Here is a 16,090-nt window from a genome sequence, read left to right as displayed (position 1 = left end):
TATTGTAGAGAACACCTTTTTGTTTCTCTGTTTTCAGGTTTTGTGGGGGCCTCCTACTTGACATCAAAAGAAAAGCGCCTTTGTTTGTCAGTGACTTCACCGATGCATTTCACATTCAGGCCTTGTCGACCATTTTGTTTATTTACCTGGGAACCGTGACGAACGCCATCACCTTCGGTGGTCTGCTGGGGGACGCTACAGAAAACATGCAGGTCGGACTGACATTCGAACCTTTTCGCAGTTTGTGAAGCGTTTACCACTTATGTTCTGAATCGTCCCCTGACTTGTTCCCGTCTGTATGTGCAGGGGGTGTTGGAGAGTTTTATGGGCACAGCGATCACAGGCGGGGTCTTCTGTCTGCTGGGCGGCCAGCCGCTCATCATCCTCAGCAGCACCGGTCCTGTCCTGGTGTTTGAACGGCTGCTCTTCAACTTCAGCAGGTCCCTTCTCCATTTTCTTAACTCATTCAAAGTATCAGGTCCACTGCTGAAATGTTGAGAATAAAGTCAACATGTTTTTGTTTTTTTAGGTCTTAAAGTTAAAATCAAAACAGTCTTTATTTCAATTCTCCAGCTCAGTGAGCAGGGGAGACGGTCTGTCAGCTTTCATGTGTCAGATAAGGGATCTGATGGTATTAAGTTATTCTTGTAATATTGTCCTTTTATTCTTAAAACAATACAGCCTAATTCTCATAACGTTTTAACTTTTTCCTTGAAGTATAACAACTTCGTTCTCTTTTTTCCTAGTTTTCTTTTATTCTTTAATACAACTTCAACTTCAAATAGAGTTTTCTGACTCTCTTTTAATGTGTGTTGTGTTTCTCTCCTCACAGAGATAACGAGTTTGACTACCTGGAGTTCCGCCTGTGGATCGGCCTGTGGTCGGCGTTCTTCTGCCTGATGCTCGTGGCCACTGACGCCAGCTTCCTGGTTCAGTACTTCACCCGGTTCACCGAGGAGGGCTTCTCCTGTCTCATCAGCTTCATCTTCATCTACGATGCCTTCAAGAAGATGCTCAAATTAGCTCACCACTATCCCATCAACGCGGACTTTAAAACGGAGTATGTCACGCAATATGACTGCCTCTGTATGGCCCCTACTGTTCTAGGTGAGAGGATGTTTATCTTTGACGCATTAAGGTGAAAGTTGATGTCTAGACATCCAGAGTGTGTTCTTACTCACGGATGCTGATAAGACGCGTATATTGATGAAACAATTGGCTGTTTTTGGACACAGGATATCAGCTAGAGGGAAACAATGAGTTTCATTTAATGAGAAGGGTTAAAGGGAGGATTGTTAAGTTTCCATGGATCGTTTGGTTGTGCGGAGTAATTACAGCTTTATTGGCTGCTTTGTCTTGTTTTGGCATGAATGGAAAGATATTTCTATCATGTGATGGTTACAGAGAATAAAAAAAAAAACAAGCTTGCTGTTGTGACCATAAAAAATTGAAGTGAAGTGCTGCTTCACTTCATCTTTGTTTTGTTTTCTGGTGGAGGATGGGACATGAAGAGGGGGGCAGCCCTGATTTACTGGTAATCCCCTGCTGCTTTCAAAAATATCTCTGTGACACACTCACAGAAATATGCTGCTCCGCATACAGTCGAGCACAGTCCAAACCCTGGAGGGGCCAACAACAGATGCTTGCTTTGGACGAGCAGCTGACACATCTAACTAAAAATGGAAGGAGTCTCCGTCCGTCTTTCGATTGTCTTGATAACGGTTCATCCGATTGACTTCACACTTGGCGGGTGTATTGCTGAGAGTCCGAGGAAGTGCAGCGTCTAGTGCAAACTCTTCAAATATGCGGGGCATATAGCTCGCTCTCCGTCGATGTCCGTCAGAGCTTTTGCACCCAAACAACGTGTGTACTCCAGCGTTGCTGGGGCATGCAATTATGTCATGGCGGTTGGTCATTTAGCTCAAGAAGGAAATATCTTTTACTGTAAATTCTCTTTGGGGGCATTTTATGCAGAAGAACGAGAGAAACATCAGGAAACGAGGGACAGGGATATGTCTCGACAGTTGGACTGTTGTGACATTGATTGACTGCGATCAGCTAACATGTTAAGTGTGACCATGATAACGACACTTATGTTGGGATAGTAACACGCATGCTACATTTACCACGTCATCATTTAACTAAAAGCAGCACGACTGAGCCTGAATGCAGCTGAGCTGAACATGTCCAATACAACTTAGATCCATTCAACAGGGTTGTTCTTCACGTGTATACAGAGCGTTATAGCCGCATGAAGCTATTATGGTTTTAGGCTCATTTTATTTGATTGAGGATGGAAAGTGCAATGTTAAAAATAAGTTTTTGTTTTTTCAGAGAACAGTACAGACATCTCTGACGAAGGTACTTCGGTCTGGTTCTTGAACAACACTGGTCTGGTAAGTCTTTCATGTTTTTATCGCCGTCCTCTGAGAAAGAACAAAACAAGATGGATTTACATTATTTCAATATTCTTTCACACTTTTCTATTGGTGTTTGTCCTCGACGCACAATTATTCTAATTGATAGTTTATGTGACATGTCATCAGTGGTGGAAAATTGTAACATAATACAAGTCCTCATCATCAACAGATTGGCCCATTTTAGAATCAAATACATTATATTACCGGATTATAATTGGTATTATTAACTATTCATCACTTAAATGTTGCAGCTGATAAAGATGGAGCTTGTTTCAACTCATTTATATACTGCTGGGTAGCTTCAGTATATCCCTAATGGTACATCATCATTTATTAGTTGAGTTACATTTACTTTTAATAATATGAATCTGCAAACTCACCATTATTGTAGCGGAAAATGGAAACAAAAAGTACAGTTTTGAGGTCCTTGTACTTTACTTAAGTACAGTACGTAACCACAGCTCTTATGTACCGAAGAGTACTGTTTGTATTTCACCGATTTACTTCAATCTTGTAAAGATTGTCAAAGAATGCGGTCACAAGTCCCGTACCAACCACAGGTGGCAAGATACAGAGAACATTTAAGAACAATGTGTTTGTTGAACGATGTTACAACATAAATAAAAACGTCTGATAAGCACGTTGTTTCCACTTTGAGGTTATTGTGACACTAAGTCGGCTTATCTTTTATCTCCGTTTACTCCAAAACAGTGTGCAGTCTGTGACAGTTATCCGTCCGATCTTCTCGGCCTCGGTTTATGTCACAGCTGCGGTGGGGCGCTCCTTTGCATTTCTTTATAATCGCGGCGCTCTTTGTTTCCTCTGTGCAGCCGATGAACGCCACGTGGTCGTCCCTCTCAACGACGGAGTGCTTAAAGTACAATGGAGAGCTGGTGGGGAAGGCCTGCGAGTTCGTCCCAGACATCACCCTCATGTCCTTCATCCTGTTCTTCGGCACTTACACCTGCTCCATGTGTCTGAAGAAGTTCAAGACCAGCCCGTTCTTCCCCACCACGGTGAGTCGGCCACACTAAGCTTATTCAGTCCCACGGGTCCTCTGTCAGGTGAAACTAATTACGTGTCCAGCAGGTTACAGGGAACAACTTTGTCAAGTGTTTGTTTTAACTTCCACCCAGGTGAGGAAACTCGTCAGTGACTTTGCCATCATCCTGGCCATCTTCATCTTCTGTGGAGTCGATATGCTCGTTGGAGTCGACACTCCGAAACTCATTGTGCCAAGTGAATTCAAGGTGAGTCCCTCACCGCCTCCTAAGTGCTCATGTCGATGCACAATTCAAGCGCAATTTTGTTTCGGTGCTTTGCTTCATGAAACATAACAAGATTCCAGTAGACTGTTGTCCTCCCGTCTGCATGTCGGAATAACCTTCAGCAAGACACTTGACTCCAAGAGTGCTCTGTGTAGGGAAACATTTTAAGTTGCTTTGGACAGAAACATCTGCCAAATAAATGTAATTCAATATAATGGGTTTGGAAAGTTATTTATATTTCATTAGCTGACAGAAACAGTAAAGAAACGCAACAACTCCTGTCTGCATGTTGAGCACAAATGCCATTTTATCTTCCTCCTCCACAGCCAACGAGTCCTCACCGGGGCTGGTTTGTGCCCCCGTTCGGAGGAAACCCCTGGTGGGTTTACCTGGCGTCGGCTCTCCCCGCCCTGCTGGTCACCATACTGGTCTTCATGGACCAACAGATTACTGCTGTGATAGTCAACAGGAAGGAGCACATGCTGAAGGTAAAGATGAAACCTTATTGACAAAATGTTTGGAATGCTAAATGTCGTTACTGTTTTAATACACAAGGTTGATTCACTATATGGGAGGCAGAGGAGAGTTCTTAGACCACAGATGGGAGGATTTGTATTATTGTGTAACAATTGGCTGCAACATTTGTGGAAGCATATGACTTTGCAGAAAATCTTGCATAATAAATTCCTGTGATGTAAAATGCTCAGACTTGCATTTTGTGTGTAAATAAGAAATTCAGTAACGGCACCAAAACCAAGTTTCCTTGCAGTGACGGAGTCTTTTTCTCTCAGTTTGTCTAACGTGATTTATGTGAAGTAGGGATTTTAATGCGTTTCCCAGAACATACTGCAGTTTGTACAGGACACTGGCTACCTTCACACTGTAGTTAAATATCGCTGTCATTCTTCTCGTGGGGGTGAGAGATGTTTCATGGCAGTGACTGAACACAGCTCGGTTCAGAGAGTCACTGCTGAAGTTTGAGCGACGATTTCTTTGATTTCAGCGATGTGATAATGTAATGTGATACATGTCTTTTGACCTTGTGTTTGTTGTCTGTACCAGAAAGGGGCAGGTTACCATCTGGATCTGTTCTGGGTGGCCGTTCTGCTCATTATCTGCTCCTTCATGGGTCTGCCGTGGTACGTAGCCGCCACCGTCATCTCCATCGCTCACATCGACAGTCTGAAGATGGAAACCGAAACTTCGGCTCCTGGAGAGCAGCCGAAGTTCCTGGGTGTGAGGTGAGACTTCTTTAATGTGTTCCAGAGTGCGTTCTTTGACCATTTGTTTTTTATTTGGGTGTTTATCTAATAGCACAGGAGAAAAACAATATGAAAAAAACTATCATTAACAGAATATGCAAGAGAGGACAAAAGCCTGAAAGGCTTATCACGGGTCTCCCCCAGTTTTGGATAAAATAAAGTCAAATAAACTTAACTGAACAATTTTTACTCAAACAAATGTGATATACCCATTCACACACTGATGGCACAGTCTTAGGGAGCGATTTGGGGTTAAGTGTCTTGCTCAAGGACACGTCGACATGGACTCGAACCGCCGATCTTCTGATTGAGGGACGACTCGCTCTACCTTTCTGAGTCACAGTTCCAAAACACAGAGCCACTGTCCTGTTAATAAAAGGTCTCGCACAGATAAGAAAGTAATATGAAACTTGAGCAGGGAGCTGTTTAACTTTGTTCCAATACGGAGTGCTGCAGGATGACGTACATGTTTTAGTAGGCCGACAGGAAGTTGTCATCGCACTGGTTCCCTCAACAACACAGTGTTTCCTTTGGATTTTGGATAATTGCAGAAAATTAGCTCTGCGGTGAACAAACGTTAATGATACTTGTTCAGCAAGATAATCTTCACAAATGAACACTTTTATGTTTGTTTTCTGAAGCGTAAAAAAGTAAAAAGCTAATGTTAGGATACAGACCACGGTCACATGACTTCATGACAACATACACTGTGCCAAAAACATGAAATATTACCTTAATCTCTTGTTTGAACTGTATTTTCGAAGAAGTAGTCGGGAAAATACACAAACTATATCTTTGAGTTTGACTTTCTAAGAGAAGAATCCTCTCTGCTGTCCATTAGTGACTCCGTGTACTCCAGTTAAGTTGCAAACATAATGTTTTTGTTTTCGTTAAACCACGGTAAATACACTTTGTGATTTTCTTCCTGTTTTTTAGAGTTTGTTTTCGTGTCCGTCATCCTCCAGAGCCTCCTGATGTGTCAGCTGTGAGCTGAACTAACAAACTCTTGTAACTTCTTCACACTTTGAACTCTCTACAAAATGTTGCCGTTGTTCTTGTTTTGGCTGAACTGAATGAGATTTGGGAAATGATTGACTTCCTAGTAAAAGACGCAAAAACAAAAAGGGAACTTGAACCAAGCGGACATTTTAGTTTCCTTCTTGTGTTTAACTGTGTTGTTCTCCCCTCTTTGTATGTTCAGAGAGCAGAGGCTCACCGGTGTCGTCGTGTTCATCCTCACAGGACTGTCTGTCTTTATGTCGCCTATTTTAAAGGTAATTAATCAGATTGTCTCGTGTTGTCGGTCACTTAGTGTCTCAAGTTTAATCTTTTCATCTTTTATCCCACCAGGCAATTACAGTCACTAGAAAGTGACTTGTTTCAACATACAAACCACAAAAGCACTTCTCAAATTGAAATGCAAAAACTAAAGTATCTCAACACTGACGGACAAAAACAGGTTACTGTGGTTGTAATACACAACAAAGCACTTATGTTTATGTTATGAAGAGGACATAAATGTGTCAAAATAAAGTAATAGGCTTCTTATTATTCTCACAACTAGGTTTATTATTTGGATTTTTCTTGACTAACTGTCTGAGAAAAGAAAGATGAATACACTTTTAATCCTGTTCCTCTACAAACGTCAACACTAAACTCTCCAGTTGGCCGCTACTCTTCAGTCAATGTGTGTTGAGGTCAGAGGTCAACAAGATCCGAGTAATAGATTAACTTCTAGTGAGACAGACGGTTTGATTCCTAAATGTAAAAATGTTATTAGGAAAAGCTACGAGTGATTGTTTGGCTTTTAGGTGAGAATTCAAAGTAAAGTGTTTATTGTAAAACTGCAGAAATTGAAAAAACCTGGATGACAAAAGGTTCTATCGACATTTAAACAACATTCATGTTGTAATACCAAAGATTTTAGCTGATCAAAATAGTAACCTCATCAAGCCCTTACATCCCACTTCATCACATCATTGTAGTCTAACTCCTTCCAGTCTGTGTTGTAAAGGTTAATTTACGATGACGGCTCAGCTATAAATGATTATTCCTGAAGCAGCTTCTGCTTGAACTCAGGGCTGGAATGGCCGATTGGTGTCTTTTGTCCACATTGAACTAAAATAATCTCCTTTCCTCTGTTTGACCCAGTTCATCCCGATGCCTGTGCTGTATGGAGTCTTCCTATACATGGGAGTCGCCTCTCTCAATGGAGTGCAGGTAATTCTTTTATACATATAACTTACCCGTCATGTTGGTAGTATTTGAAGCTTCTTTATCTAAAGGAACCTCTTGAGTATCCAAGAACCAAGCCGGTGACCAGCTGTTCCTCTGATGTATTCATTCATGCGTGCAGAGCATCCTGTCACGCGTACTTGTACCTCTCATCTTTTCTGCAGTTCATGGATCGTCTCAAGCTGCTTCTGATGCCAGCGAAGCATCAGCCCGACCTGGTTTACCTGCGACACGTTCCCCTCCGGAAGGTCCACCTCTTCACCTTCATCCAGATCCTCTGCTTGGCCCTGCTCTGGATCCTCAAGTCCACTGTGGCCGCCATTGTGTTCCCCGTCATGGTGAGAGGCATTTGTAGTGATATTCGGCCAATATTAGTATTTGAAAGAAGTGTATTTGTAGGCTGCAAATGACCAATAATATATATATATATATTTAATTATCTTGATGCTAGTGAAAAGTTACAAGTATTCAGTTTCTATGAGCATAAAACTATTCTCGCTGTTGAATGTTTTGATAATAGTAGAAATGGAGGCGATAATGAGCGATGCCTCCTCATTGGAAACGATTTTAAAGAGGCAATGGCACCATGTGACAGTACCTCCTTGGCCAACTAGATGGCGCTCTGAGGCTCACCACAACAGCATAAACCACACTGATTATTAATTGTAAGAGATGACCTCCCAGTCCACTCTGAGCCTCCTCTTCTTCTGCTTTCAGATCCTCGCTCTGGTGGCCGTCAGAAAAGCGATGGACTGGATGTTCTCGCAGCATGAACTCGGCTTCTTGGACGACGTCATCCCAGAGAAGGACAAGAAGAAGAAAGAGGACGATAAGAAGACAAAGAAAAAACGAGGCAGCATAGACAGCGACGCGGAAGACGTAAGGCTTTTGAGTTTACAGTTTCAACACATCCGACCTTTTGTTTTTTCTCGTGTTTTACATGACGGCCCATTCCCAAGTCTGTCACCAACGATCTCAACTCCCTGTTTTCTCCTCCTTCATGTACCACTTGAGTGTTCACCCACAGGCTAATCAATGTCCAGGTCTATAGGAGGTCTTTCCCTCAGTGTCACTTGTTGTAAATGAGTGAAGATGAGAAGATTTAATAACACAGCAGATGCTATAATTACTGAGTTCTATAGCCTCGGACAAAAATGTCAGATATTAAAGATATATAGTGCAGGAGTCACTTACCAATGTTCAGTGATTATTTATGTCTTCTCGGTGTAAAAGATGCACATCCAGCAGATTTTTGTTGTTGTTTTTGCTCAAAGATTTAACAGTCTTTCAGCAGTCTTTCAGGCGTAACACCCGACCACGGACCCAAGTTGGGCCGGGTAAAAATGATATTGTGAAATGGGTTCTCTGTTTACTGTTTGGTTCACTGCATCTTCGGACCAGATATATTTATCCTCTGGTCAGATTAGATCGGGTTTATTTTTTAAGCGCTTCATTTCAGATCGAAAGAAGACTTTTATCTTGAAGCCAGACGGATCAGTGAACAATCGTTCTTAGACCCAGCGAGTGATATATTTGTAAAATGCCATAGACTTGACATCAGTGAGTAAAATTAGATTTAAGCTCTTCTTGCCCTTTTGAGTCTTACAGACGGGCAGAAAGGTTTATCGCATTTCTGATTTTCCAACTGCACCAGAAATCTCTGAGCCACGTTACTACGAGTATCACGAGTCTCTATTTCCATGATTCGATTTGTCTCACAATTCCATTTAAACATCTTTTTTTCAGCACTGATGGCTTTGCCATTGTTGGACAAGCAAGTCGTAAAGATCAAAACATCAGGTCATTGGTTTTATGCCGCTGTCATTTACATTTTTAAATTCTTCTTTTAAATTAGACTACATGGTATTGAGTGCGATATAACCGCCATAGTTTGGGGGGAATGCACCACACTAAGGCCATGTGGTCAAATTTGAAATGTATTTAAAATGTAATGACTATAAAGAAACTGTTTAACAGAAAAAGAGCCACTTTACAACAACAACTTGAATTGAAACTTTAAACTTTCAATTTAGAATCAAAATTGTGACACCCGTACTTTGTTGCATTGCCTCTTTTACTTTTGCAAACCAGGAAAGTGTAAATCAAGTTGCATCACCACCAGCTGTTTAGTAATCAATAGTTTTTCCTGAAAAAGCGACTCAATAGGGAATGCAGGTCGTCACAGGCTTAGGCTTATGAATGCGTGTGTTGATGATAACTCACCGACACGCCCAGAGGTCCCGTCTCAGGATGTGCGTTTCCTTTCTCCAACAGTCTGACTATCCTTACAATGAAAAAGTTCCCAGCATTAAAATCCCCATGGACATAATGGAGCAGGAGCCTTTCTTAGGTGATAAGGCCTCCGACGGTGAGTAGACCCGAAACTAGCTGCAGCTCTGGAGGGAAAATGCGTCTTCCTCTTGATCGCGACCGACTCCTGCTCTGCTTCCTCCTTCAGTGTCTCTGACGTCTTCTTCTGTGACTAAGAGTTGATGTTGCTCTTTCACTAACTGCATGATGTTAACGTTCCTTCTTTGTCTTTAACCTTTACTCCAGCCCTGTCTTTTATTTCAAAACATGCATAAAAAAATAACACATTTTCTTCTCCTCTTGAACGTTTTCTTCTTGGTTTGTGATGCTATGACTTTATTAGTCTTTTCCCTTTGAGACTCTTGCTTGCTGGACCGAACTCTTTCTACTTCAGTTCATGATTTCAACCCAAGTATCACTGCTGATTTCATGGAAGGCTTTGTGTTGAATTTCATACTTTGTTGTAGACGACGCTTGTCTAAATCAAAGATACATTTATTTTAGCTTCATGTAAAAGAGCCCGTTTGACTGACAGTAGCACGCCGACATCTAACATTGTCTTAAAGGTAAAGTTCACCCCACAATCAAAGATATTATTCCTCTTAATTGTAGCTCTATTTATCAATCTAGAGAGGCTCGTACTCATGACAGTGTGAGATGTAAACATTAGTGGCATCCTCCTCAGCTGAGCTGTAACGTTAGCTCAGTGACGCTAGATGAACTAGCAGTATCGAGTGTAGACGCGCGCTACTTTCTGCGTGGTGATACCGTTGTCTAGTGGTAGAAAGAAAATAGTTCCTGTTCGAAAACTGCTCACAACAAGGTCTGTGGATTATCTTGAGTAACCGGGTCAGGATTTCTGGAAAGAGGCATCACTGTTGAGTTTTTCAAATGCAAGCCGAGTGCCATATAGATATATTTACACTACAAGTAAGAGGAAAAATATGTATTTTTTATTGGTATTGGGGTGAACTGTCCCTTTACTATGTAGTTTAAGTAACAGTTATTGTTTGAACAAATTCCAAAAAGTAAACGTATAATCAATATGTAGATGATCCGATGATGAGGTTGTCTTCCATCAAAACCCTTTTAGCGGCTGATTCCTCTTAGTTTCTGTTTGGAGTGAAATCAGCTGCGGTCGTGTTTAGTTGGACTGAACACTTGTAGAATCTAGAGGTCGCTGGTCTGATGCATGGAACACACATTAGCGTGGCTACATGCACACTAACGGCTGTTTTTTCTTTCCTTTCCTCCCCAGGAGAGAAGTCCTCATCATTCCTTGACCGACACACATCGTGCTGAGCAGCTTCGCTACTACCAAGACAACTGTTTGTCCAGGTGAGACGAGAGAGTGAAGCTCACGTAACGGGCCGAATTAAACGGTACAGAGGGGGAGGGGGGGGAATAAACCTCATTATAACTGGGTTTCTTTTTGAATTCATTCTTTGATGACTGTGGCATCAAAGGTTGCAAAAGGTCAGATGGCGAGCCAACTATCAAACATATAATGCTAGTCTGAACTTTAAAGGTCAGCTAGGCTGATTAACTTACCTGAACTGCATTTTTCCAGCTCGGACGTCTCCTCTCGGTGCCTTTTAGACCGGCTGTAACTGTTTCTTTGTCCGCTTGGGGGCAGCTGAGGCGAGTTGTGAACACTGACGCATCAAGAGTCGATACAGAGAATGTGTTAAGCCAACAGTTGCTTTATTTTACACATCCAGAAGTTATGGATAAACATTCATTTTGTTGAGTCGTGTTTGTGTCCATCTGATATAAGATTTTATATTATTATTATATGTAATATTCACTCTTAACCTGGCCTGGGAGGTCTAGCAGTAACTAACAGCACGATCTACAAAGTCAGCTCACCGACAGCTGAGTTTATGACGTTATGATCTGAGCATATTTTTTATGCTGAATGTATGTAGTATTTGTGAGGGTTTCTCGACAATATTTGTCATTATTTTGTGTTGTTAATTGATATCCAATAAGATAAATACACATTGTGCTTCACTGTCATGAGCTTCAGTGGAGACAATCGGTCTTAAAGAGGCAGAACGAGCCTTGTTGTTTTTTATTGTTAGAGCGATGATTATGATGCTCAAGAAGAGATTATGTTCCTCCATCATGCCGACAACATTTAATGATGACCAGGATCCAGTGTCCTGGTCCCGTGTTACATCATCTGCTCTACGATTGTTGTCCCACTGCTGACCAAAGAGGATTAGTGTTTCGGGACAATGTGTGGAAAAAAAAAAAGCATGTTGGCGAAAAAACTGGCAAAATGTCATCACATGACAGGAAGTGCTGATAAAACAACAGAAACTTGTTGTTTACAATTGACAGACGTGTGTGTGTGTGTGTGTGTGTGTGTGTGTGTATATATATATATATATATATATTTTCTATCAGCAATGAAGTTTACTTATTGAAATCAAAAGCATCTCTCGTTGCTCTCCTCGCCTCCGTGGTGCTGAAAGATGCACAGCAGCGGCTACTTCTCAACTGTTTCCATATTATTCATATTCTTATAATAAAACACTAAATTAAGTGGTTTATAAATGTTGCATCTGCTGTTTCTGACCACCTTTATGTTTTTCGTGTTGTTCACGTTGGTGCCTCGCAGCACGGAGAATCAGCTGGTCACACAGCTTGTGAATCCGGATGGATTTTGATTGGCTGTCGGCGTTTTTATTGTTCATCAAATGTCTCTGAAACTGATCCCAACAATGTTGTTCACCGATGTTCTGATGTTATTGGTCTGGCGTGGCGTGGAAGGCCGTCCACTAGAGTTAGAAAAGTTTTAAAATCAATATATTTATAGTCCAACAATTCCTTTAGTTTCAACACGACATCCCAGCATGTGTGCTAACAACATACCGCTCTGTGTTTCAGCCCCGAGATGAGTCCGCTGAAGCCTGTGCCTCAGATTAGAATAGACATGGACCCCGACGACGACGACGACAATTCATTCTACTGGAAGAGCAGAGGATCCGAAACGTCTCTGTAGAGCACCGAACCACCGGCAGGCGACGCAAGACAACTCTGACTTTACATTATTGCAAAAATATTCTTTTTAACTCCGAAATCCAAAAGACTTTGTTCTGAATACGTCACAGAGAAAAGAAGGGAAACGCACCGCAAAAACAAAACAAAGGAAAGAGTCTAACACGACACAAGAAAACGTTCTTTTTCTAATAGTGAAGCCATTTTAAAAGCATTTCTTTGCTCACAGTCTTCTCTTGGTATTTTCCCGCACAGCTCCACAGTAAACTGATAAATGTGACTCCTCACTCTTCTTCTATGCAACTCCTCCCACATCACGGTAAACGCTGCAGCTCTCTGACCACGCATGAAACGCCTCCCTGCTCCTTTTTTAATATATACATATAGAAACAAATATCTGTGGGAATTTTTATATCAAGTCATTTACTCTAATAACATTTTCCTGTAGCAGGAAAATCACGTTTATTTTTTTTGTTTTATAGCTCTACCTCTTGTTTTAGATTAAAGGCTTATTATGAACAAATGCAACATGTTGATTTGTGAGACAGCGCGAGGGTTTTGATATGTTCTCTCTGTCCTGTTGAATGATTCAAGAGATTCACTGTCTCATAGCTTGTGAAGGAAACGTGTGCAAATAGATTATTTTTAAGTTGATTAACAGTTGCTTAACAACGCACATTTGTATGTGCAGATGAGGTAAAATATTTTTATTATCACTTTTTGATGCAGTTTTTGATTGAGTCACCGTCTCTTTCTAATTTTCTGACTCTTTCTTTCACGTGTGTTCACTTCAAAGCTTTTGTTACTCTTTTAAATCAAATCATTTTATCTTGTGTGTGTATGTTGGTAACTTTTTCTTATGTCCTTTGCTGGTAGAAAACAGTTTAGCGAGACTTGATCATCTGATTTTCCTCAGCCAAACTTACTCTAACTAGGAATGCATATCATATAATCGCTTGTGCTGCACAAACTACTTAACCTAAGTGGCTTATAAGAGATCGATCCAGACGGGAACGATTGTGGTGACGATGTGACGACAGTTAGGAGAAGCTCTGTGCAGCAGGTTTATTTCTTTTTGTCTCAGCTTTGGAGTTATCTGATGATGGGATCACATGTTTCTTTTCGTTTTTAATATAATTAAAGCCTATCTCAGTACAGTACTCGCACGCAGCACTGTCTGTGAGTTATTGGTCGCTGTCGTTCTTCCTGTACAGGCCGTCTCTTTGTAGAGCAACTAAACTGAAACCGGGAAGAAAATGCATCGATAGTTAAGAGTTTATTCACACATGCAGATGCAAAGAGTCCCTTACCAGCCGGACTTTTGCTGCTTGTTTTTGTTGATTAAACCTTTTATCCAACTGGACTGTTATTTTCTCATGTTGCCAGTATATCGGTGCACGCTGAAGTAGTTATCTCACAAGCTACACTACGTGTTTCCACGCGTCTTTTTTTCTTATTCAATTGGAACCTTGAAATATATAAATAAGATGATTTTATTTTTATTTTTTTGATGAAGTTAAACCTTTCTTAACTTCCCAAAGTTTCCCCTGGACGCCTCATGTAGCCTATTGGTGCGTTTGAGTATGTATGTGTGAAAGAGGCATTAATTTAAGTTACCGGTACCCAGACGGCAACCTGCAAACAAGCCAATGCAGAAGTGTCCTAAAACCTGCATTCTCTCTACTGTCCATCAGGGGGCGACTCCTCTGGTTGTATAGAAGTCTATGAGAAAAGGACCCTACTTCTTACTTGATTTATTACCTCAGTAAACATTGCTAACTTGAGTTTAGGTCTTGCCAAGAAAAGCAGTGGGATTCATAGTAACTCCTTAAAGAGGCCTTCGTCAAAACAAGCGGGTATCGCAGTCTGGTCGGGTTTTTACGATCATTGCTGGTGTCGCGTATAAACCCATAGAAGTGTCCCTCTGACATGGAAAAAAACCCATCATAACTTTAAAGGATACCCACTGGATTGGTCTGAAGCTTCATTAGCATTAACTAACAGATCATTTTTTTGCATGCGATTGTAATTATTGCTCCCCAATCTTTATAATATTTTAATAGACTTGTAAAAACCCAAACTCGTGCTTAAAATAAAACATCCACAGTTGGATTTTTAGGACTCAAGCTGCCGAAATTAGGCAATTGGAGTAAAAACACTATTCACTGCATCCACAGTCCCATCCAGAAAGAATGAACCCTCTCAGAACTGTAATTGGCCAGTATGACCTTCTGAAGCACTGCTCGTCGTCACAGCACCCCCACTCTATCTCTACAGGGCCCACCGGAGCACCGTCTCACTTGAATGTCTGAGCCTTTAGTGGCAGTCCTCTCTGTCTTCCTCACCACTATAGAAGTCAAATTAAACTGCGTGATGAATGAGCCGCCTTCCTCCTCTGGAAACCATGTACATAAAAGGCGCGTCGTTGTTTTTGTTCGGTTTTTCTTCTTCCAGCTCACCAGCCCATGTAGCGACGTCGTTTATACTCCATCAGTGTTGTTAGTCAGCAGCAGCGAGTGGGAACAAGTGTGACTTAATGTCTGGGACGTGTTTTTAGTGGGAGTTGTTAGTTTAAAGTGTGTCGTACTGTGTGAGCATGTCGGGACAAACATCCACAACATCAAATGAAAACACGTGTTTAATGATCATTTTAGGGTACGGAATAAATACTCATACCTTTGTTTTGATTAACTTTTTTGTGACTTTTTAGAAACAGGTGAAATGGTTTATTTTAGAATTTATATTTTTCAAATGAAATGTATATTTGAAAATAAACAGAATTCTCAAACAGTGATGTTTGTGCTGCTTTTCAGTCCGATGAGAGCAAAGAATAAATGAACGGAAACAACTCTGACTAACATTGTGAGCTACACTTTATTACAGTCGAAGAAAAACTAGTGTTTTCACCTTATTGGAAGACAATATCATAGTTTTTAGTAAGATTTTTAAGTCGGTTATATGAACTGCAAATGACTTTGTTGTAGCATTAGTCAATCGATAGAAAATGAAGTGGAAACTATTTTAATAATTAATTTATAATTTGTAATTATTCAAGCAAAAATAAAGAAACAATCTCCAGTTCTAACCTCTTCATTTTGAGGAGTTGCTGTGTTTCATTGTTTTATGTGTTAATAAATAAACGTGTGTTGTTCCTTCGTTGGACAAAACAAGATTTGGAGATCAACTTTAACTCTAACGGGTGTTTTTCACTATTTTCTGACATTTTATGGACCAAACGATTAATTGATTAATGTAGAAAATAATCGATAATTAAAGTAATTGTTAGTTGCAGCCCTCATGTCGTGCAGTTTGACAGTAACTCTGCATTATGACAGTATATTACTATATATTGTTATTATGACTATCAGGTGTCTATCAGAAGATTTTAGACTTTCCTTCAGAACAAGCGATCGTTATGAATCAGGTTGGAAGAAATACAAAGTTAATACTAAACAATAACTAATTGATTAATGGATCAAATAATGTTAATCAGCTATTTTGATACTCAGTGGTGGAAAGTAACAAAGTAGTATTTTTTATACTTTACATTTGTCTGACAACTTTAGTTACTAGCTACTTTTCAGTTTCA

The 16,090-nt window shown here is 40.6% G+C and overlaps 1 protein-coding gene across 3 annotated transcripts in view; it reads left to right on the top strand.

Moving 5' to 3' along the window:
- slc4a4a (solute carrier family 4 member 4a) overlaps positions 1-15,293 on the top strand; it is a 55,069-nt gene extending 39,776 nt beyond the window's left edge. For 2 of the 3 annotated variants that reach the window (XM_031870490.1, XM_031870492.1), the window contains exons 13-26: positions 38-212; positions 307-440; positions 833-1,107; positions 2,335-2,396; positions 3,251-3,436; positions 3,557-3,670; positions 4,015-4,176; positions 4,751-4,929; positions 6,152-6,224; positions 7,102-7,170; positions 7,350-7,523; positions 7,903-8,064; positions 9,460-9,553; positions 10,754-10,821. In XM_031870490.1, the coding sequence (XP_031726350.1) occupies positions 38-212; positions 307-440; positions 833-1,107; positions 2,335-2,396; positions 3,251-3,436; positions 3,557-3,670; positions 4,015-4,176; positions 4,751-4,929; positions 6,152-6,224; positions 7,102-7,170; positions 7,350-7,523; positions 7,903-8,064; positions 9,460-9,553; positions 10,754-10,797 (1,903 nt within the window). In that variant the 3' untranslated portion in view covers positions 10,798-10,821. Of the gene's footprint in view, positions 1-37; positions 213-306; positions 441-832; positions 1,108-2,334; positions 2,397-3,250; positions 3,437-3,556; positions 3,671-4,014; positions 4,177-4,750; positions 4,930-6,151; positions 6,225-7,101; positions 7,171-7,349; positions 7,524-7,902; positions 8,065-9,459; positions 9,554-10,753; positions 10,834-12,390 lie in introns of those variants that run through there. The other variant, XM_031870493.1, reaches the window with a different exon arrangement.
- Positions 15,294-16,090: the final 797 nt, after the last annotated feature.

Source organism: Anarrhichthys ocellatus, unplaced genomic scaffold, assembly GCF_004355925.1.
Source record: "Anarrhichthys ocellatus isolate YVR2014 unplaced genomic scaffold, GSC_Weel_1.0 scaffold53, whole genome shotgun sequence".
NCBI classification, from domain to species: domain Eukaryota; kingdom Metazoa; phylum Chordata; class Actinopteri; order Perciformes; family Anarhichadidae; genus Anarrhichthys; species Anarrhichthys ocellatus.
This window is presented reverse-complemented; position numbering and strand designations above follow the sequence as displayed.